This window comes from Gadus chalcogrammus, chromosome 11 (genome assembly GCF_026213295.1).
Source record: "Gadus chalcogrammus isolate NIFS_2021 chromosome 11, NIFS_Gcha_1.0, whole genome shotgun sequence".
Taxonomy (NCBI): domain Eukaryota; kingdom Metazoa; phylum Chordata; class Actinopteri; order Gadiformes; family Gadidae; genus Gadus; species Gadus chalcogrammus.
The window spans coordinates 4,612,747-4,635,688 of NC_079422.1; the positions used below are offsets into that span (position 1 = coordinate 4,612,747).

General features: G+C 48.6%; 2 protein-coding genes and 1 pseudogene across 3 annotated transcripts; 1 reads left to right on the forward strand and 2 right to left on the reverse strand.

Moving 5' to 3' along the window:
• The first annotated feature begins 451 nt into the window (after positions 1 to 451).
• virma (vir like m6A methyltransferase associated) lies at positions 452 to 18,140 on the forward strand. 2 transcript variants are annotated; one of them, XM_056602164.1, is made up of 28 exons: positions 452 to 560; positions 1,215 to 1,327; positions 1,479 to 1,562; positions 2,057 to 2,105; positions 3,114 to 3,276; positions 3,698 to 3,820; positions 4,008 to 4,238; positions 4,640 to 5,373; positions 5,537 to 5,674; positions 5,875 to 6,101; positions 6,393 to 6,920; positions 7,146 to 7,300; positions 7,412 to 7,494; positions 7,861 to 7,954; positions 8,464 to 8,855; positions 9,976 to 10,131; positions 10,622 to 10,857; positions 12,230 to 12,485; positions 13,288 to 13,505; positions 13,686 to 13,818; positions 13,964 to 14,119; positions 14,892 to 15,046; positions 15,467 to 15,563; positions 15,650 to 15,813; positions 16,308 to 16,657; positions 16,842 to 16,991; positions 17,227 to 17,331; positions 17,437 to 18,140. In XM_056602164.1, exons 1-28 carry the CDS (start codon positions 498 to 500, stop codon positions 17,529 to 17,531), a joined length of 5,448 nt encoding a protein of 1,815 aa, XP_056458139.1. In that variant the 5' UTR covers positions 452 to 497; the 3' UTR covers positions 17,532 to 18,140. The 2 variants fall into 2 exon arrangements, with proteins under 2 accessions (XP_056458139.1, XP_056458140.1); XM_056602165.1 differs by having other exon boundaries at positions 17,227 to 17,295; positions 17,410 to 18,140.
• Positions 11,835 to 11,953, reverse strand: LOC130392648 (5S ribosomal RNA; annotated as a pseudogene).
• Positions 17,812 to 22,818, reverse strand: rnf41l (ring finger protein 41, like). The gene is made up of 6 exons (XM_056602163.1): positions 22,539 to 22,818; positions 21,665 to 21,871; positions 20,426 to 20,565; positions 19,306 to 19,468; positions 19,084 to 19,204; positions 17,812 to 18,786 (listed from the first exon to the last, which is right to left on the reverse strand). The coding sequence occupies exons 2-6, from the start codon at positions 21,868 to 21,870 to the stop codon at positions 18,349 to 18,351; spliced, it is 1,068 nt and encodes a 355-aa protein (XP_056458138.1). The 5' UTR covers position 21,871; positions 22,539 to 22,818; the 3' UTR covers positions 17,812 to 18,348.
• Between the last annotated feature and the right edge of the window lie 124 nt (positions 22,819 to 22,942).

Sequence of the window (22,942 nt, forward strand, 5' to 3'; positions counted from 1 at the left end):
TGCCAATCCGCTAGATCCTATACCATACATGTAGTTAATGTAATAAACTAAATTAATACATTAATTCGTATAAAAAGTATCAAAAACTGGATAATGTGTCGGTCTAAACGTAGTTTAAAGTGTAAATGAAACTAGGCTGGTTTCCTCTATTAAGTCTTGAGTTCCTCGATTGAGTTTGCATGCAAATCACATTTAGTGAGATAAAGCACAAATATTTAATTTCGCTCAGTGATAGGCCTAAAAGTTGATTTATTTATACAGTGAGTTCATACCATGACTGTTATAGTTTTAGCACAAAGCATGTGAATACTTTAAATATGTAACCGTCAACCATTAAATAGGCACGGTTATTTGTAGCGCGTTTCCGCTGATTTAATGATTCCTAATTCAGAAGCGCGGATCTCATCACCGAAACTGTTCTGAGGTCGGTTGACCCGCGGATGCGCGTGCTCCGGAAATAATCACAGAAACCGGAAGTTTACCCTAGAGGGACAGCGATGGCGGGGGATACCGCCACAGAACTGCTCTTTATTGACACATTTAAACATCAAAGTGCAGAGGTAATGTCTCGAAAGCCTCACAATTGCATAATCAGCACCCTTCCCTACCGGGGAAAGTGTGCCGTTTATTCTGTTGTGCTTAACCGCACCTTGAACGAGGCTTAAACCACCAACAAGTTCACCGCTAGTAACAACGGTAGCTCAGCTAGCGTCAGTACCTTAGGATATAGCCGCAAACTGTAATGAAATCAATCAAATGCATGTCATTTATTCGATTTTGATGTTGCTTTTAATGCTGTTGAATATTTTCAGTTTGGTTGTTGACGATATAACGACCCGTGTTATTGTCTACTGCGCATGTCCGTGTCCTTTTTTTGTTTTGTTTTTTGCAGTCTGTTGATATCGGTTGATGCAAGGGAAAGCACAGTGTTTGTGGTATTGAAGGCAGTGCAGATACTGTGCACAGTTTGGTTTATCTCACTGTTACTAATAAGTCTTAAAAACTGATCTGTTTTCATCCACAATGAAGGAAGTGTGTTTGTGTGTGAGAAATTATTTAACAAGAAAATTGCCTATTGCTTCTCACATTAGTTATTGTGTGTGAGAGAGTTTTTGGATGTGTCTGTGAGAGGTTTTTTTTGTGTGGGTGTGTGACAGAGGGTGTGTTTGTATGAGATTGTATGCGTTCAACTAAAAGTGATCATTGTTTTACAGTTAACCAACATCGACGTGGTGCGGTTTCCATGTGGGGTTCTAATCACAGAGGTGCGGGTTATTCCTCCAGGAATCAAAGCGCACAGTAGCTTACCCGACAGCAGAGCATTTGGGTAAGGGTGGACAGTCAGATCGTTTGTGCTCAATACTTCCATCCAGATATGCTTATCGATAAAATAACTAAGTAACATTCATAGAAACCCATGCAGCCGTGTTCAATCCCCATAAATCATTTTGTAATCATAAACAATGTTGTGTCTCCAGGGAAACGTCCCCTCATGCATTCCAGCTGGAGTTGTTCTTCAATAATGTCGCCAAACCAAGCCCTTGCTTCCACAGGCTTGGCAGGTCAGTCTTCTCTACCTTTACATTTCAATGTTATGTGTTATTATATCACCAACTCATGTCCCTTCTCGTTCTGTCTCTGGGTGGACGCAACATAAACGGTGGCGGTCTCACCTGTTCAACCAGTATGGGTGGAGTCTTTTTCTCTAATGTGTTCTCACAAGGAGAACAGCTAGTGTGTGTGTGCTTGCATTAACAAGCACCAGTTTGAACCTTTAACAAGTATCTGTTCAGTTGGTGATCAGGTCTCACCAGCAGAAATCAACCCCTACTTTATACCCGCAACCAAGTAGCCCTAGAGAGAAAAAGCAGCCTAGTGGTAGAGTGTTGTAATGCATCCATATTTTTGAAATGATATTTTATGGAGACGCTGTATACCCTATATATATAATATACCCATGTAAATAACCTATATTAAACGGTGGTTGGACAATTGTCTGTTTTTATTTGCATGCAAATGCATAGCTTCTAATCATTGTCATACTTTCCGCCCTCAGTCTTGAATATGATGAGAACAAGTCCATCGTTTTCAGACCTAGTGGAAAGGTAAGAAGATCTTTTTGGATGTGATACCAGCCACCTCTTATGTAGACTGTGACGAAGCCATACAAAATCGTAAAGTCTGAAACTACTACCACGATGAACTAATCGCTAGGGCATGAAAGCCGAAAGATTTGGGCATTGCAAAGATAATTGCGCCAGTTCTATACTATATTTCCTGTCGTCAAGCCCCTTCATCCATCATCTATAGTCACCACTAGTTAAGAATCACCCGTGGTTTAATTGCTCTACTCACTGCATATTGTTTCCAGCACATTTAGAGCTTTCAGTAGTTGCATTAAACATTTATGATCCTATCTGTATTCTGTACAAGCGTTGTATTGATTATATATGTCAGCCATTACAGTCACTCGGAGTAGTAATCAATGTTCCAGTTAAACTTTCGTCAATTTGTCATGAAAAGTTCTCCCACGTCAAAGGGCAACATTATACTACGTGTAATTGTCTCATAAGACTATGCCGAATTAGCCTCTCATTAAAGGGAGAGGGGTATTTAAATGTGGCCTTGAATGACCTATCATATGAATGTCCTATAGAACTGAATCAAGTTGTAACATATTGTTATGTCATGATAATATATGGCACCTTAGTCAGGTTAGTTAGTTTTAGGCTGGCTGAGCTTGGTATTTAGATTAATTAGTTGAGATTCATTAGGTTCAGCATAGGGTTGGAGCTATCCCTATTAAAGCCTGTTTGGTTTCTTTGTTTGAAACAGTTAGAGAGGGTTGGTCATGGTGGACTCGTGCATGAGTCAGCGTAGTTATGATAGTGGCCTGACTCATGATTAAGGCTTATTAGCCATGTCAGCTTTTTACATTTATGTTTCATGTCAGTCTGTCATAGTTCCAGGAGTTGTCAGGGCTGCAGCATTTTTAAGTAAAATCACTCAAATGTAACGTCCCTGGCATGATCAGTTGGACCATCAGACTGCGTTTCCGTACGACATAGACGGGCTGATAACGTGGTGACTAACTGTGATGGTTGTGTCTGCAGGTGAACACAGATGGACTTGTGCTGCGTGGATGGTACACCAGTCTGACTCTAGCGGTCTATGGTACGGCTGAGCGCGCCCATGGCTATGACCACGGCTCACCGCCACCACCACCACCCCCTCCTCCACAGCAACAGAGCGGAGCCAAGAGGGCCATTAAACAAGGTGGGAGCCCTGATCCCTCCAAACCCCAGTCTCCACTGAAACCTGAACACTGAAACTCGTGCACTTTAAGTCATTAGCATGTGCTAATCATCATGCAATCCCAGTAGATCAGTCAGTAATAATAATTTAATAATTACAATATAAGTAATGCTTCTTTATATTTAAGAATTACAATGATGGTGTAATGATTTTATTTTTATTTTTATGGTTTGTATAAACGCAATTTCAAACTTCTGTGCTAACCCTGTTACATAGATTTTTGACAATAAAGTACACTTGAACTTGAACTTGAACTTGTATAAATTCTGGTGCCGGTTTAATTGTTTAACTTGTTAAGATGCAACGTTTCTTGAGTATGCCAATAGGCACCTGTATTGTGCACACCCCTTTAACCCAACAGCCTGAATCTTATGTCTCTCAGAGTGGGATACTGACGACCAGTACAATGGAAGCCCACCCAGACCGGCCCCCCGCGGGCCACGCACACCGCCCGGCCCGCCGCCCCCCGACGATGATGAGGAGGAGCAGCCGGTCCCAGCACCAGGTCAGGAATGAACCCGTCTTACTGGTTGTTGATGACCACGGTGTTGTGTTGTTTTTCTCATTAGTGTGCGTTGAACAATTTCAATACTTCGGTTGGATTACATGGTCTATATTTATATACACTATGGCTCCAGTTGTGGCCATGGAATCTCAACTGGCGAATGTGGTTTCCGTGGTGACCGTTCCAGTGGGGCCAGTGAAGGCGGAGCCGGCGGAAAGTCGTGGAGACTTCCTGGAGGCGGTGTCCCCCGAGCGCTCGCTGCCTGTGGAGGAACCCTACTCTGAGCCCGAGGGGGAGGAGCCAGAAGAGGAGGAGCCCGAGGAGGAAGAGGAGGAGGACGCCAGGACGGAAGGGAGCGTGCCTGAGGAAGAGGAGGAGGAAGATGAGGGTGAGGACGAGGAAGAGGAGATGGAGGAAGGTAGGGCAGTTCTCGTGTCCTGGGATGATGCATTGATGTGTGGCCCGTTCTAAATAGACCACTAATCAAACCCAGCCGTAGTCTGCCAATGTTAACGTACGAGGAGAAGAGGCTATCAGGACAATCTCAGTTAGTGTTGGAATCTTCAGTTTGAACGTGGCATAAATTAGCTGACATTGTGTATAAAGCATCCTCAAATCGCCATGGTTCCTGATGCCTTTGTTGAAGTGGTGTCCTTCAGATCAAACAAACTAACCCTGCATGTCTGCTACTGCCTATGTGTGAGTTGGTCTATAGTGTTTGAATCAGTCATGTCAAGTTTTTAATCTGTGGAATCGGGCCTTAGAACCACCAGCGGTACTGTGTCACAAGGTCTTCTCCTCGGTCTCTCGCCCTGACAGGTGACGATGGATACGAGCAGATCTCCAGTGACGAGGACGACTTGGACAACGGCAGCTTCAAGCTTCCCAGCTTCGACATGGACTACACTCCGGAGGACCTGGCCTCCGTGCCGCCGGTCCAGTATGACCCGTATGAGCGGGAACTCAGGCCGCTGATCTTCTTCACGCCTCCGTACAAGACGCGCTTCGAGACCCAGCTGGAGAAGGCCAGCGCGGAGGAGGCCAGGGAACCCGAAAGCATGGAGCCGTCTGCCGGAGGGGAGGAGGCGGCAGAGGCCGTCACCCAGCTAAAGGAACTCCTGATGGCCATAGGAGAGGACAGAGACTCTCGCTGGGTCACTGCTCTAGAACAGGCGGCTGGATTACTGGCCAAGGGTCTGGGCTTCCTGATTGGACAGGGGGAAGGACAATGGGAGGAGCCAATAGCAAACTTCGTCCAGTGGGCTCTTCAAGGCTTGAGTATGGACATTGCAATAACACAGCCCATCGCTCTTAACCTCAGACAGCTGAAAGCCGGAGCCAAGCTGGCCTCCTATCTGGCCGAGTGCCCTCAGGGCCTTACAGCGCTGCTGCGCGCGGGGGCCCTGGGTCAGCTGCTGGAGCTGCTTCACGTGGCCCACGTCTCCTCCAGCCTAAAGCTCAGCATCCTGAAGGCCCTGGACGCCCTCACAAACGCTCCTGCTGGGGTGGAGGCCTTCCTGCACGCTGGGGAGGGGGAGAAGAGTGGCTATCAGGTCAGCAGCCTACATTATTTAAGAATGAGCACCCTTCTTAATTCATGCCAATTAATAATGATGGGGATGCAACACCTGTACTCGTACGTCTATCCAAGGACACTGTGTGTTAAAGATGAACTGCGAACCTTGTGGTGATCCAGCTGTCTCGTGTTCCCTGCAGTGTTTGGTCCAGCTGTTTTTGAGAGAAGAGACGGTCAGAGTGGTAACCGCTGGCAACGCCATCCTTCAGAAGAGCCACGTCTACGAAGTACTGGTGGACCTCCAGCAGACTGCTACCGTGTGGAGTGAGCCTCAGCAGGTACACACACACGCCACAACAGAACACACAACAAACATCCGACACCCAACGTTACATCATACACCATACCTCAACACACACACCCACCATACACCACACACCACAACACAACACATACACACACACACACAAACTATGAGATGTATTAATCCAGGATTCGATTTCGTACTGGCAATGACTCTGCACTTCCCTTTTGCCAGGAGGAAACGGATGACGCCGACAGCCCTATAGAGGAGGAGCCATCATTAAGCCCCTCCCCAGTGAGTGAAGCAGAGCTGGATAGGCTGGCTGGAGTTCTGGAGGAGTTGCATCATCTCCTGGAGACTGCCCCCCACACCATGGTACAGCCTCCTGGAAAAGCCTTCCCCACCACGGTCCGGATTACAGGCCCCCAGGAGAGGGATGACCCATATCCAACACTGTACAGGTAACACTGAATCACCACCCTCAAGCTGGGAGAAATATCAACTTTAAAAATGTCCTTTCTCAAAAAAAGACTCAGGTGGTTATGGTTAGAAGATTTGTGATGAGGCCACACCGTGGTTTATTTATAACTGCTATGGAGCTAAATCATTTGACTAAGGGGAGCTGGGGACTGACACCATTTTTGAAGGTTGGCGGAGATGTATCCTTTATCGATCGATGCCAGCAGGTGATTGCAAAACCAAAGTTGGAGGTGGATGTGCCACTCACGGTGAGAAGTTGTTCCTCCTCACAGATACATGCTGGCCTGCTGCTTCCTGGAGAGCACCACGGTGGTGCTGTCCACGGGCGTGGCCTCGGGCCACCTGGGCGTGGCCCAGGCCGCCCGGGAGCTGCTGCGCCTCCTGTCCCTCACGCAGCCTGGCCTGCTCTTCATGATGGCGCAGCCCGCCCCCACCAACCTGCTGCTGCGCGTGCTCGCCAGCGCCGCCGACACCGAGGCGGCGGCGGCGGAGGAGTGGGGCGGCGAGGGCCACCTGGCGGGCCCGGCGCTGGGCGAGGACGGCTTCGGCGCCTGGCTCATGCAGGCGCTGCACGCGCTGCAGGGCGTGTCGGAGCTCATGGGCCACGTGGCGGCGGGCGGCGAGGGCGCGGCGGGCCTGGAGGACGGGGACAACGCCGAGGTGCTGGGCACCCTGCACGCCCTCTACCTCATCACCTTCACGCAGACGGGCCGCAGCGCCGTGGCGCACGCGCTGGGCCTGGACAACAACATGTCCTGCCTGCTCACACTACTGCAGCACCACGGCAAGGACGGCCAGGGGTGAGCTCACAGCCCGCCTCCTCATGATGGGCAAGGGAACGTGTAGTAGATTAAACTAGTGAAGATAAGTCCACTACCGACGCCCTGAGGTATAGAAGTAACAGACTCATAGTTAGTGTAATGAGTGTAGTGTTTCATTTGCCATGACACCTATCTATCCATTCACTAGTCCACTCCCACCTCCTCACTCTACCCCATGCCCTGTCATTGGTTGGCTCCTCCCAGGGAGACCAAGGCCCGCAAGGCGGTTACGTACAACTACGCCTGCATGCTGGTGCTGGTGGTGGTGCAGAGCTCCAGCGACCTCAGCATGATGGAGCAGTACGCAACGCCGCTGCTCACTCTGGCCAAGGCCGACGACACCAACGCCAAGCTACAGGGTATGATGCAGTAACCTGCACAACACACTGTTTACTACCTAAAGATCACCATGTGTGTGTGTGAGCATGGGAGTTCCGGTTGTTTTTTGATGGTCAGTTGTTGCGTTCCAGAGCTGAGCAAATGGCTGGAGCCCCTTGAGAAACTCCAGTTTGAGATCAGCAGCATTCCCACCCTCATCGACTATGTCAAACAGGTACCACCACTCGGTAGTTGTTTCTGAATGTATACTGCTGTTCTTATGTTGTGTTTCTGTGTGTGTACTTTTTAGGTCAACTCAAACGCCATTCCAATAGGCAGACAGACTCGTACTCATGATTATTTTAAAGGAACACTTTAAATTTCAGTCACAAAGCTTTTGCAATTAGGCTGTCAACATCACATAAGAAACGAATGCAAAAAATGCGTTTTCATGGATATGAGACCAGCGATCGGTGCAGGCTAACAGTAGTTCATTTCATTACAAACCGGGCTCCCATTAGGCCCTCCCATTGTCGTGCCGGTGTGCTCACATAGGGCAGTGTTTGCGCAGGGACTTTCTGAAATCCTTTCTGTTTGGCAGAATGTGGAGAACGTGCTGACCCCAGAGGGAGCCGGGCTGGTGACCGCGCTCCGGGTCCTCTGCCACATCGCCTGTCCTCCTCCTGCTGTCGAAGGTCAGAACCCCTACCGCCATACTGCTCACTGCTACTAGAGGCTTTCATCTCAGGCAACGGGCAGTCCATTAAAATAATTGCTACACAAATCAGGGTCCCACTAATCAGATTTTAGATTAAAGTCTGATTGTAAATCAGCTCCGATCTGGGAGAACAAGCATTTCACTTACGTTCACTGCATATATACTCATATATAAACGAGGCGTAACCACGGTCCTTTTGATCCCTTGGTTTCAGGCTCTGGGCCGTCTGCCCCCAGATGTTCTACTGTAACATTGTAGGACTGTTGGATAGGGCTCCCAGATTAGAGGGCCCTTGCTCAGGGCTAGAGGTAGGCTGTGGAGACAGTGGGGGGTTTTGACGAGTACCACGGAGCTGGAAGTGGAACCCCCCTAGCCAGTGCACTATCCTCCACACCGCTCTCCTCTCACACACTAACCTGGGGTTCAGACCTAGACGCTCCTCCCAGTCCATCCTTTCCAACTGTCCCCCTCTGCTGCCCCCTACAGGCCAGCAGAAGGACCTGAAGTGGAGCCTTGCGGGCGTTCAGCTGTTCTCGGCCGAGGGCCTGGACACGTGTGTGCGCGTGCTCCAGAAGCTGTGCGGCGTACTGCTGCAGCCGTGGCGCGTGCACGGGCCGGTGGGGCCCACGCCCGCGCAGCGCTGCGTGGTGCTGAGCGTGTGCGCGGGCGCCCTGCAGCTGCTGCGCACCATGCTCACCGAGCTGCTGCGCGGCGGCGCCTTCCAGTTCCGGGACGCGCGTGTGGCCAGCGTGCTGGTGCACCTGCACATGGTGGTGTGCTCGGTGCCGGCGTCGGGGCGCCTGGACGGGGAGGAGGTCAGGGTGCAGGGCCTCATAGTGGACGTGCTGCTCACCTTCACCCAGGGGGTCAGCGAGCAGGTGGGTGCTGTTTCTGCGTGGGTTGTACTTAGACTTAGACTTGGCTTTAGTGATCCTTTTGGGATGACTCCCTCAAGGAAATTGAATTTCCAGTAGCTTACAGAAACAAAACACAGTATATATACAATATAAGATAAAACAATAAACTCTTAGCAAACTATGAAAAGTAAACAATAACAGTAAACAATAAACTCTTAGCTAATATAGAAAGTAGAGATAAGAATAGAAGTAAAACAGTATAGAGGATAAATATATATGGCTGTATATGGCATTGTGTGGTCATACAGTGGATAAATAAATAAATGACAAACGACATTCGCAGAAATTAGCAGTTAAATAAATTAAATTAGCAGTTAAATTAAGAGGTGGATTAGGTTATTGCACAAAAAAAGAAGAGTGTCCAGGTATGTATGTGGGTAGAATAGATTATTGTTATTGCACAGTGCACCACTCCTTCCCTTCTGTCCTCTTTACTCTATTTCCTCTATTTTCTCCTCCCCCCGAGTGAGGAGTTGTAGAGTGTGATAACATGAGGGACAAAGGAGTTCTTTAGTCTGTTGGTCCTAACCTTGGGAAGGAGCAGCCTTCCACTGAACAGGCTCCTCTGGTTGCTGCAGGGGGTGGCTGGCATTGTTAATAATGTCCAGCAGTTTATCCAGTGTCCTCCTCTCTGCCACCGTCACCAGTGAGTCCAGCTTCATGCTGACCACAGAGCCGGCCCGCCTGATCAGTTTATCCAGTCTGGAGGTGTCCCTCTTGTATATGCTGCCTCCCCAGCACACCACAGTGTAGAAGAGGACGCTTGCAACCACCGACTGGTAAAACAGTTCTGGGTGTAGAAAGAGCGGAGGACGAACGTTGTAATTTTCATGCGTCTTTGTATAATGTTAAGGCGGCGGATAAGAAGACAAAAGTCAATGTTTAAAAATTCTATGAGCATTCTCTGGTTAATAATCGTAATATAGAGAACCGTTGACTCTTCTTGAAATGAATCCAAATCACATCTAGGACCATATATGAATTGATTCTACATCAACTTTTCATCCAATCCTGTGTGGATTACCATGTGCATTTGTGTGCCAGGTCATATTGTAGTAAAGATAATTTCTCCTTCTCGCAGGCGACTCACACTGAGGAGACTTTGGCCAGTAACACCTGGTGTCTGATGCTGAAGGAGGTGCTGGGAGCCCTGATGAAGGCTCCAGAGGGCCTATTCTCTGGCCTCACCCTGCTGTCTGAGCTGCTGCCTCTCCCACTGCCCATGCACAGCACACAGGTAACCTGGAGCAGAGCACAGATCTTGCGGAACCCACCGCTTATTGCCATGGGATGTTATAGGGGCTTCTAAATGCATATTCTGTTTCCAGAAAAAGAGTGCTGAGACACGCATGCATAAATATATACATATAGGTGTGTATGTATGTCTTTATTTTGGATTTGGACATCTCCCTGCCAATGTCAGGACCGCAGAGTCGCTCACTAGCTTCTGCAAAAGACTCATGACTCACCTGTTCAGAGTTCACCTAGACTCTGCATAGCGTACACTCTTCAAATGTACTCATTGTAAATCGCTTTTGATAAAAGCGTCTGCTAAATATAAAATGTAAATGGATACTTACTCTTGCTGGCCAATGTGCTACCCGAGCTTTAATGAAGAAAGAATGAACAGTTCATACTGAACTTAATCCACAGACACTAACACAGTATTGAGTCCACTTCAAACCCACGCCCGCGTCCTGATGTGTGTTCCTCCTCCCCCTGGGCAGGCGGTCTCCGTGGATGACATGGCGGTGGCGCTCAACACCAGGAAGCTGTGGAGCATGCACGTGCGGGCGCAGTGGAAGGTGTTTGCTGAGGCCCTGAAGTGTGTGTGCGGAACAGCCTGCCCGCCGCTGCTGGCCATGCTGCGCAGGGTGTGTGTGCAGCTGGCCGACCTGTCCGCCACCACCGCCACGCTCATCATGAAGTCCCTGCTGGAGCTGGTGCTGGAGGAGCTGCAGCCGTGAGTACACCACCACCACGCACGCACGCACGTTAGGGCTTTGACTCGAACTTCGTTATTCGAATATCATTTGAATATCCAAAAATGCATCAAAATTCAAACAAATATTAGGCAGCCCTTAATATTCGAACCTGTTATGGGCAGGCCAAAAGGGAGAGACGTCGGAGAACCCCACGCAGTCTATTCATAATATTGTATGACCACGGAAGAGGCAGTGAATGAAGTATTGATTAGACAGCGATTTATTAGAAACCTAATAAACCGTTGGAACACGCAAGACCGGTAACCATAGCAACACCGATAAACAAACCTTGCGAAGCACAATCCAGGTCTTACTGAAGGCATTTAATGGTCAAAATATTATTAATAAATATTCGAATATATTTGAATATTAATAAACAAACAAGCTTCGAATATGATTTTTGGGCAAAAGTCAAAGCCCTCACGGACGTGCACGTGTTTATTGACCTTCAGTAATTCAGTGTCAGTACTGCCTTCATTAACAATCATCTGCATCTGTAATTGCTTTAACACACATAACAATAATGGATTGAATTTGTATAGCGCTTTTCTAGACACTCAAAGATGCTTTACAGTGCAGGGGGGACCTCACTAACCACCACCAGTGTGTAGCACTCACTTGGGTGATGCAAGGCAGCCAATCTGCGCCAGAACGCTCACCACACACCACCTTGAGGTGGAAAGTGAGGGAATTAATGAGTCAGCCAATCATACAGGTGGATGATTAGGGGGCCAGAATGAATGACCCTGGTTGGTCCAGGACACCGGGGAAACCCCTAATCTTTGCGATAATTGCCCTGGGATCGTTTTATGACCTCAGTGAGTCAGGACCTCGGTTTTACGTCTCCTCCGAAGGACGGCGCCTTCCACAGCACAGTGTCCCCGTCACTGCACTGGGGCATCAGGATTGTGGTTAAGGCCAGAGGGAAGAGTGCCACCTATTGGCCACCCGACACCACTCACAGCACCTGGTATTCCCAGGCAGTCTCCCATCCAAGTACTAACCATGGCCGACCATGCTTAACATCCGAGATCAGACGAGATCGGGCGTGTCCATGGTGGTAACACACACACACACACACACACACACCATTGCCATGTTTTCAATGGAAGTCTGGAACACAGTGGCACAAATATGCAGGAGATTTAGTATTATTCTAGCTGTCTAGTCAACCTGAGGGATATACAAATTAAATTTGTTTGATGAAAAACTTGAAACAACTGAAACGGGATGCCACGTTTCCTAACATGCACTCACACACCAATGCATAACGGAGGACCTCCTAGCGTGTGTAAGTGCAGATAAACCCTGCCAGCTGCAGCCCACTACATCCTGTGCGTGTGTTCTCAGGGCTGAGGGCAAGGCGGTGTGCTGGGGCCAGGCCCTGCGGCTGCTCTCCATGCTGGACGCCCTTGTGTCCCAGCGAGCCTGCAAGGGCGCCGTGCTGCATCTCCTCTCCGGCTCGCCGCCGGGCGAGGACCCACTGGCGGAGCTGTTCCCCTCGCTGCTGGCCCTGCTGGCGCCCCCCACCGACCACGCCCCGCAGCAGCAGCAGCAGCAGTGCAGCGAGCTGGTGGCCACCGTGCTGCAGTCGCTGTGTGACCAGGTGAGGAGAAGTGAGCACAGATGTGGGACTCCCCTTCGCTCAGAATGAGGGAAGGGGAGAAGTTGTCATTACTGCTGTTGGCCGTAATGAGAATAGTAGGGCTGTAGTCGACCAAAGTGTGAGAAATAGAAGAATCATCTGTTATCTCTAGATTAACTTAATCGTCCACAGTGCGCTCCACCTGCTAGCCTGAATATCACGTCCGTGCTGTTAGGAGGAATTCAGTGGGTCTCAGTTCCACTCCTGGTCTGACTCCGACTCGGTTAGGGCAGAGCTTCACTGGGGACGGGTCACACCTGACCAGACAGTAGACCGCTCAGTAGTATAAATATAGCCTGTCACTCAAAAATAAGGAAGGAAGCCTTCTTTTCACCAAAAGTTGTTTTCTTCCTTAAATCAGCGATGGTCTGACCAATGACAGGTTGGTCGGCCAACTGACCAGAACTCGGCAGCCCTAGAAATTAAATTAGGGTTGTATAATAAGAAAATAAATTAAATTAGGGTTGTATAATAACTGTTTACTATTAGCTATTATGTAGCTCAGGAGGTAGGGCGGGTTGCCTGGTAACCAGATGGGTTGCTAGTTTGATCCTTGGCTCCTCCTAGCGGAGTGTAGAGGTGTCCCTGAGCAAGACGCCTCACCCTGACTGCCCCTGACGAGCTGGCTGTCGCCCTGCTAGGTTGACTCCTCCGTCGGTGTGTGAATGTGTGGACCAATAGTCGTTTAGGATCAAAGCGTCATCAACATCCCCTGAACGTAATGTAATGTGAACGAGAAGTCAGTATGCTGTTGTGTCCCCAGGACATCTCCCTGGTGGCCAGTCCCCCCGGGGACGGCTGCGTGGCGGAGGCAGAGCAGCTGGCCAACTCGCTGCCGTGCCGGGAGCTGATGTCCTCGGTGTGTGGCTCCTTCCTGGAGGTCCTCGGGACCCCGGAGAGCAGCCCCCCGCTGCTGCTGACCTGCATCCGCACCCTCATGTTCCTCACGGAGCACGACTACGGCCTCTACCACATCAAGTGGTGAGTGGCTGCCGCGCACCCCCCTGCTGCTGCTGCTGTTTGTGTCTGCATCGCAACCTCTGTTAATTGTTAAGCTCCACACACCATGCTACTTTGGTTCCACCAGTTTTCTTTTATTTTGACGGCGTTGGTGCTCTGGTGTCCGTAACCCTTGGTAACGCTGTTGACCTGTGTTCCCAGTGCCCTGAAGAAGCACGGATCGGCCCTGTTCTCTCTCTTCAAGCGTCTGGCTTCAGCGTTCAACAAAGACTCTGCCGAGCTGCTCGCCGCTCTGCTCGACTTCCTCAGACAGGTCCTCAGCGCTGAGTCCATGGTGCGCACCAGCCCTGAACCTGGTCTATAAAACAAATGTCAAGACGGGATGGAGAGATGAGGCTTACCCCCTGCTCTGTAATGAGTCCATCCCCGTGTTGTTCTCAGTCTGTTTAATCAGCGTTCTCGTTTTCTTCATGGCCCAGGTGTGCTGTGGCGAGGAGGGCCAGGGGGCAGGGGAGGAGCCAGGCTTTGTCCCGGCCCCACGCTCCGTCACTCTGACTGGCTCAGAGATGAAGGCCCTGCTGCAGTGGGAGGTGTCAGACACACACCCGCTCACTGCTCTCCAGAAACAGATCTCGGTAAGGAGGAGGGGGGGGAGGGGGAAGGAAAGGATGCAAAGCCAATTAGTCAAATCAGGCCTACTCTTGATTTGTAAATCTAAATAAAAAAATCTGGGCCTATCATTGGGCCAATTTTTTGCCCCTCAATGACTGAAGCTATTGGTTTTAGTTTGGCTATGTTTATTTTCAGCTACAATTGTTTTAAGAAAAGTAAAGAAATAATACCAAAAGTGATCCCATTTAAAATGCATCATGAGTTTCTATTTTTTATGCAGTTTTACTCCCTAATCAGCATTTTAGCCCTTCATAAGCATTTATATCCAGATTTGAAGATAAAATGAACATACCGTGATATAATACCGTCACCATTTATGCATCAAATCATACCGTGATATACATTTTAGTCCATACCATACAGCCCTACTTTAAACATCTCGTGGGCTCTGTCTGTGATGGGCGGCTGCCCTCATTGACACTGGGGATATGAATGCGTGAAGGGCTGATTATGGTCCCACGTTCATGCAACGCAAGGGGGTTACGTACCCCCTTACATACTTGCGGACCCTCCTTGCGTCCACCACAAGGGCCTGACGTGCGCCTCCCAAAAATGCTAACCTTCCGTCAAGGCGACGCAGCAGCAAGGGCTGTGATAGGTCCGCTTACTAAAAGCCGACGCAGAACCATAAAGGTTCAGCATTGCGTTGAAGCTTCTGCGTGGTCATTGCGTTGTGTGAACATGGAACCATAATCAGCCCTTGAGTCGTTTCTACATTTGTGTTTGCGTCCATAGAAACTGAGTAAGGAGGACGATACTCTAGAGACCATGTTGGACAACGTTGTGTACCTCAGGCAGTCTTTTGACAACGCCACGGACGTACTTCCTGCGGCCGACACTGAGCCCTCTCTGCCCGGTCCAGAGACACTGCTGGCCCAGTTCAACCACAGGTACACAACTGTACTCAGCCGAGGTCATCCACTTATAAACAGCTGCACTCAGCCCAGGTCATGCACTTGTACACATGTGTGCTCTGTGTTCAGACCACACAGGTCTCGGCTACGGCTCTTCCAAACAATTCCTGATGTTACTATAGCAACAATGTGCCTGTTTGTGGCAACACACAATGTCCTGGGTGATTGCCTTCTTCCAGTGGCTGAACAATAGTCTGTCCGGCAAATTGTCAAAGAAAGAATTATTGGACGTGTCCTACCATTTAAATAAAACACTCAATAGTCATAATGTACAAAAAGAAAATGAAAGATGCCCTGTGCAGTAGAGGACTTCAGATGTAATGATAGGGTCGTGTTTTCAATAAAATAAAGCTAAGAATAAATGGACCCTAACAATAGGACTGTGTTCCCCTCTAGGACGGTGTTCATCCTCTCAGAGGTTCTGGACGAGCAGCTGAAGGCTCTGTGGTTCTCTCCCTTCCACGCTGACGACATGGACGCAGAGCTGGACATGGTGAGGATGTGTGGGGGCCCTCCACTTCTCCCTATGACGTGTGTGTGTGTGTGCTCGTGTGGGTCTAACTCCTCTCCCTGGGGCAGGTGAAGGTGGACCTGATGGGCCTGGCCCAGCAGTGCTGTCCAGGCCTGGACCTGAAGGCCGAGCTGGAGCGCTCCTTCCTGTCCGAGCCCTCGTCCCCCGGCCACACCAAGACCCCCAAAGGCTTCAGGCTGGGCAAGCACAAGCATGAGACCTTCATCACCAGGTACCAGTCCAGCTCAGTACTTCATCACTTTATTATGTTCTAGCTGCTTTCCTCTAATTTGTTTGACATTTCTTTGTGTAATCAATTTGATCAAGTTGTCACAAACTTCATTAATTTAAAGGTGCTGTAGGATGATTTAAGAGCTTCATTTGACTGTCAGGTATTGGTGAGGGGATTATGCTCTGCGACTATGTGCTTCTAATTGACTCTGCCTGCCTCTGTACGAGACCGTTTAGAACATAGACTACTTTAGCTTCGGTCCAATCAATGGCTCTCTTCCCTGATCGTTTCCTGGGAATCCACCTTGCCTGTCAATGACGGGTGCGTTAAATCCAACACTTCTTGATGGCAGATAAACGTAGGGAGGTTTTATGTTTTGGCTTGCTTTCTAAATCTGGTTCCTTCTCTCCACAACCCCATAAAAAAATAATATTTGTCTATATGAGTCAATTTCACCGGTGGTCCGAGACTCAAAACGTGCTCCTGTGTTTCAGCGGGAAGTCTGACTACGTGGAGCCCGCCAAGCGCGCCCACATCATGGCGGCCCCCCGGGGTCGAGGGGGCCGCGGGGGCTTCGGCCAGGGCCTCTGTCGCCCCCACGACATCTTCCGCCAGCGCAAGCAAAACACGTCGCGGCCCCCTAGCATGCACGTGGACGACTTTGTGGCGGCGGAGTTCAAGGACATCGCCACGCCCCTGGGGCTGCTGCCGCCCAAGCGGCCCCCCAAGACCTCCCCCAAGCCCCCCACAAGGGGCCTGTTCACCGGCAACCGGGGCAGGGCCACCTTCCACAGCCAGACCCGCTTCTTCACCCCCCCACAGCCCAAGGGGGTCCTGCTCTCCGGTACGTGATGCACACACATTCAGATCCTTCATCTCCAGGTATCTACCGCTCAGCGATGACGTCCCCGACATTATCCCAAATGGTTCTATGGTTAATACCTTTAATGACTTCCTGTCCTGTGGTTATGAGTCATCTGCGGACGGGCCAATAGAGGAGGGGTAACATCTCACTGCTGTCCCAGCAGGGAACTACCCCCGTCGAGAGGGAGGAGGGCGGGGCTCGTCGTGGAGCGCCCAGCTGCAGGCTGTCACTCACAGAGGAACCTATAGCGAACCCCGCGGAGGACAGAGTAACTTCACCCGCGGCCCACTCCCGTCCCGACAGCCCCCTGCAGGTAGTGTGTACCCCCCCAAACACACACACACACACACACACACACACACACACACACAGGCACACACATGCACACCCCCAAACACACACACACTCCCAAACACATGGATGACACACCCCATGCACAGGCATACAGACCAACCCCAGTCACACATACCCACAGAAACCACATGACGTCATCTGTCATCAATGCTGATCTGAATGTGTGTTAAGAACCGTGTGTCTCTTTCCACTAGGCGCGTACCGCCTGGCTCCTAGAGACAGAGCTCCACGAGGCCGCGGGGGCACTGGCCTCTCTTGGCTCAGTGCTGGAGGAGGAGGAGGACAAGGAGGAGGAGGTGGTGGGGGAGGAGGACAAGGAGGAGGAGGAGGTGGTGGGGGAGGAGGACAAGGAGGAGGACAAGGTGGGGGGGGAGGAGGTGGGCAGGGAGGAGGTGGAGGCGCAGGAGGAAGAGGATCTCAAGGGAGTAAGTTTAGCGGCGGCGGGGGAGGTGGTGGCGGCGGCGGCCGGGGACGCCACGTGCGCTCCTTCACCAGGTGAACCCAGCCAGACAATGCCCGACTGTGGAGGCTTTAAACGGACCAAACCAAGCACCCTTCCCACCGGCCGCCTGGAGACCAGGCTTTGGTGGATTGTGATACAGTGACTGTTGAACGAACTTATTTTTTGTGTTAATGTGTGAGGAATAAAGGTTGTTACTGAACTTACTTCAAGTTTTGTGTGGACCTTTTAGTGTATTGGTGCGCGAGCAACACAACAAAATACATGCAACTATTGTTAGTAATTGTTTGTCAAAAAACACAATTTATGAGTTACAAGCTTTATTGGGATGGGATGTTATTAAATATATAAAAAATACAGGTTCAGTTAGATGGATAGAAAATTCTGAGTAGATCAAAAGCTAAGCTTGTTGAAATTACATTATGCCTCCTCCAGGAAGTCGCAGTTAACAGCAGGTCTGGCATTCTTAGTCATTCAATAAATTATTGCATCTGCCATTTAATTGCATTAGATATTCATCACAGATTTGAAGACGACATGAAACATTTGTTAAATCAAAAGATAATTTCCTGAAATACATATTTGATCAACATGTCAATAACAAATCGTTCAAAATTATCATTACGAACCATCCCTAATACAGTGTCTATTCCTGCCCTAATATCAGGTATCATCACCAGGACATATGTCTTATCACAACAGCAACACGTCCTTTCACTCTTACTCACCTTTGGCATGAAAGGAGTCCGTATTGAGTTTAATGCAGAACCAATTCTAAAACACCCAAAACAAACTTCCCAGCCTAACTCATCACTTCATTGCTGTTACTGTAGGGCTCTAGTCCCTCCGAGTGCGCTTAGATGATGGTCACTTCGCGGTTCTTCTTCTTGATGCAGTCTAGGGGGACACTGCGGGGGCTGGTCTCGGCCGGTTCCTCTCCCATCAGGGGAGAATGGGGTGTGCTCAAGGCACCTCCACACTGGCCAGAAGACGCTGACTGATAGGCGCCTTGTGAGAATCCCTCCAACTGCTGGTGTCTTATTGGCTCTTCCCTGTGGAGCTCCCACCAGATTGGCTGAGGGTCTTCCTGATGCTGGATGGTGGTTGGCTGTTCAGCCGGGATCTGGCTCCTGGTTGGCTGTTCAGCTGGGATCTGGCTCCTGGTTGGCTGGAGGTCTCTGAGGAGCTCTAAGAGCTCTCTTTTTTCCAGCTCTGCTTCTGCCAACTCTCGTCTCCTGAGACGCTCTGACCCCAGCAGGGCGCGCACGTCACACATCACCCGCGCTAACTGGCCCTGCATTGAGAACATTATGAGGAGATGTTAGTGGCATTACTAATCAACTGCATTGTCCCAGGTCTCTAACAACGCTGTTAAGACATCTCAACCTCCCCCTGAATACTGTTGCTAGAGCTTTAACTAAGGGTTAGGGTTTCTAAGAGAGCAAACCACATTACTCAAATGGTTAAGATTATATTTAAAAAGTTATATTTTCAACGTTTTACATGTTTTTTCTTTCTGTAACATGGCCTTCTGTTGGAGGTTATCTATTGGATGAACTAAATAAACCTTCATCAAGGACCATGTGGTCACCTTGAGCTCCTCCACGTCGTTCTTCAACTGGGACTCCTTCTGCACCATGTGTCTCCTCTGGGAGTCCAGGCGAGACTCCATCTCTCGCCTCACCTCGTCCACCTGGCTCAACATCTCCGCCCTCCACAAAACATTTTAGGGGGAGTTATCTCCACAAGCAAAATCCTCACATCGTGTTATAGAAGCAAATTAACTGAAGCTAATTCCTCATAAAATACACACCTGAGCATCTCCACCTCGGTGCGCAGCTCTGCCACGCAGTTGTGCTGTGATTGGTCAACGGACAGAAGGGTGTGGCCACAGCCATTGGGACACTCCCTGCTGCGGAACATGCACTCTGACAGGTGAGCCTCCAAGCCACGCCTCTCCACCTGCACCGGACACCCTGGGAAGAACAGGTGATAGCACAACTACATCAGAGTTTAAACACATAATCACCTCACATATAAGAGTAAATCCACTGAGAGGCAATTGGATTCATTAGGGAAGTTAGTTTATGCATACGTGTTACATAAACACACAATATATAAAGAAAACACAAAACAGCACTGCATTGAACAACAATATAATGATCAAACAGCGTCAGCCTTTTATTCTTTATCAATCATAGCTAGTACTAACGTCAGTAAGGCAAATTAAATCATTACGAAATGTTATTGGGAAAGACATTACTAAACCTTACCAATCAAACTGAAAACACTGCAAAACAAACCGAACACTGCATGCTCTTACTCCTCAGGTATACGTACCACAATAATAACATATGTACTCTCCACCTGTCAAGTACAGGTGTCACATGTTATGTGTAAACAAATATCGCCCACATATCCACATATCAATTTAGGCAGGGTAAATTAACAATGGTAAGGGGAGCCAGAACTAGGTCAGTGGATTGGTTGTAGTGAAACCGTTCTAAGCATGCAGGTAATACAGCCATGACAACAGATCAGCAGCACCAGCGACTGACGGATATCCTAATACAATCATTTTCGTTTAAAATCCTGATATAACACTGTTTAAACTAGAAAACCCTTTCAATATACACACATCCACAGATAATAAACCTTTTGAGTTTGATACACTTTTTGATTGTTCACACAATACAACGATAAATTATTAGATAATACAGAAAATGCTAGAATTCAAACCAATGATTGAATGTATTCATGAACTTGAGCATATGCTCTTTTCATGCCCAATACACATACATTAGACACATTTGTCAGAGAGTGTAAGAGACATTCATTTCGATGAATGGTATTGAACTATGTTTCCTCCTTTCAATGTCCGCCAGGTGAGCTGTGAGTGGAGAGCTACAACAGGTGAGAGTGAAGGCCCGTACCTGTGTTCCGACACGCCATGTAGGCAAACTCACACTCCTCCTCGTGTGTGTGCAGGGTCTCCAGGGGGCACACCGTCTCACAGCCCTGGCCTGCATTCACACACCGGATTTGCAGTCGGCCCAGGTCGTTCCTCATGTACCTGATGTTCACCATACACATTTTAACAAACAGCCGATGTTCACCACAAACAAATTAACAAACAGCCGATGTTCACCACACACACATTAACAAACAGGTGATGTTCACCACACACACATTAACTAACAGCTGATGTTCACCACACACACATTAACAAACAGCTAATGTTCACCACACACACATTAACAAACAGCCGATGTTCACCACACACACATTAACAAACAGCCGATGTTCACCATACACACATTAACAAACAGGTTACGTTCACCATACACACAGAGAGTGATGGTTAATATTCACTAACACACAGAAAGTATTCATTAATATTCACCATACACACAGAAAGTATTCATTAATATTCACCATATACATAGAAAACAATGTGTAATATGCACAATACACATAGAAGGTTAGAGGTAATATTCAACATGCAAACATAACAAAAGAAAGCCAGGAAGAAGAAAGAAAGAAAGAAAGAAAGAAAGAAAGAAAGAAAGAAAGAAAGAAAGAAAGAAAGAAAGAAAGAAAGAAAGAAAGAAAGAAAGAAAGAAAGAAAGAAAGAAAGAAAGAAAGAAAGAAAGAAAGAAAGAAAGAAAGAAAGAAAGAAAGAAAGAAAGAAAGAGTAAAGACAGAAAAGGGAGACCTCACAGTAACAGAGATAGATAGAGGAGACCACACAGTAACAGAGATAGAGGAGACCTCACAGTAACAGAGATGGAGGAGACCACACAGTAACAGAGATAGATAGAGCTGACCACACAGTAACAGAGAGATAGGAGATCTCACAGTAACAGAGATAGATAGAGGAGACCAACCATTAACAGAGATAGATGGAGGAGACCTCACAGTGACAGAGATAGAGAGAGGAGACCACACAGTAACAGAGATAGATAGGAGACCACACAGTAACAGAGATAGATAGGAGACCACACAGTAACAGAGATAGATAGAGGAGACCACACAGTAACAGAGATAGATGGAGGAGACCACACAGTAACAGAGATAGATGGAGGAGACCTCACAGACAGTGTCAGAAATAGATGGAGCTCCATTGAGACCACCCAGTAACAGAGAAGGTTCTAGAAGTCTTCTGAAGTCACCTGTAGAGCGGTTTGAGGCTACCAACGTCCAGCGGCGTGCGGTCCTCCGGGCAGGAGTGGTGGTGGAGCAGCCAGCTGCTGATGCAGGCGCTGCAGTAGGCGTGCTCACAGGGGGCCTGCAGGGGGCGCTCCAACACGTCCCGACACACACAGCACAGCAGGCCGTCGTTGACATAGCCCACGAACCTCTCGAGATCAAAGCCCATCCTGGCATTCAAACAGTAACATGGAAGACAGGGGTATGACAGTTAATATACTACGACAAGTGTGTGTGTGTGTGTGTGTGTGTGTGTGTGTGTGTGTGTGTGTGTGTGTGTGTGTGTGTGTGTGTGTGTGTGTGTGTGTGTGTGTGTGTGTGTGTGTGTGTGTGTGTGTGTGTGTGTGTGTGTGTGTGTGTCTGCAAGGCCTTGATGAAACATGTATTAGAAATGTAAATTCCATAATTTAAATAAATGGTTACTACATTTTTATTCAACACACTTATGCCAAACATTACCTTGTGACTGATGATGCAGCAAAATATAGAAATTAAAACTTTATTTTATTCTTCTTTATAATACAAAAATGCAATAATGCTGATATTTTAATAGCCGGCTGGTCCAAATCTGTGAAAATAAATAGACACATTTTCATGGGGGGGCCAGACTGGGGCCAGTTGTTTTGTTTGAGGGGCACATTGAACCCGGGACGCAAAATATTTAGTTCAGTACTAAGTAACGGCATTAAAAAACACAATATACAATTAGGACTGTGCTCAGGAGTGGGCAGCCCCCCCTCCTAGAACCGCCCCTGCATACACGACAACGGTAGAGCATATGTCATGTAAAACCTCCTATTTCCTCACTTTTTCAATATGTCCAATATATATTCTTACCTTGCTTGTTCAGTGTGAATTAATCCAAAATGAACTTCCGAGTTGTTAATATTCCCCTTTGTCAGTGGTTTGGTTTCCCTTCGTCCTCCTCCTCTCGCCCTTCCCCCGGTGTCTCATCCAGGTGAGGGTCGCCCTGAAGCCCTCTCCTCCCCCGGTGGGCCGTCTCTGTGGACGGGTCTCCGTGACAACAAGGATCCGATACACGGCCAGACAGCTGCCAGGCGAGAACCAGATAGTCAGACTTACAGAGACACACAAATGCAGGAGACACACAAATGCAGAAAACACACATAGCAGGATCGCAGGCACGCGCACATACACGCACACAACTCCAAATTTTCCAATTATACAGCTGACAGCTGTAGGCCTGCGTGTTATTTAACTGGCCTACCATTAGAAGAGGG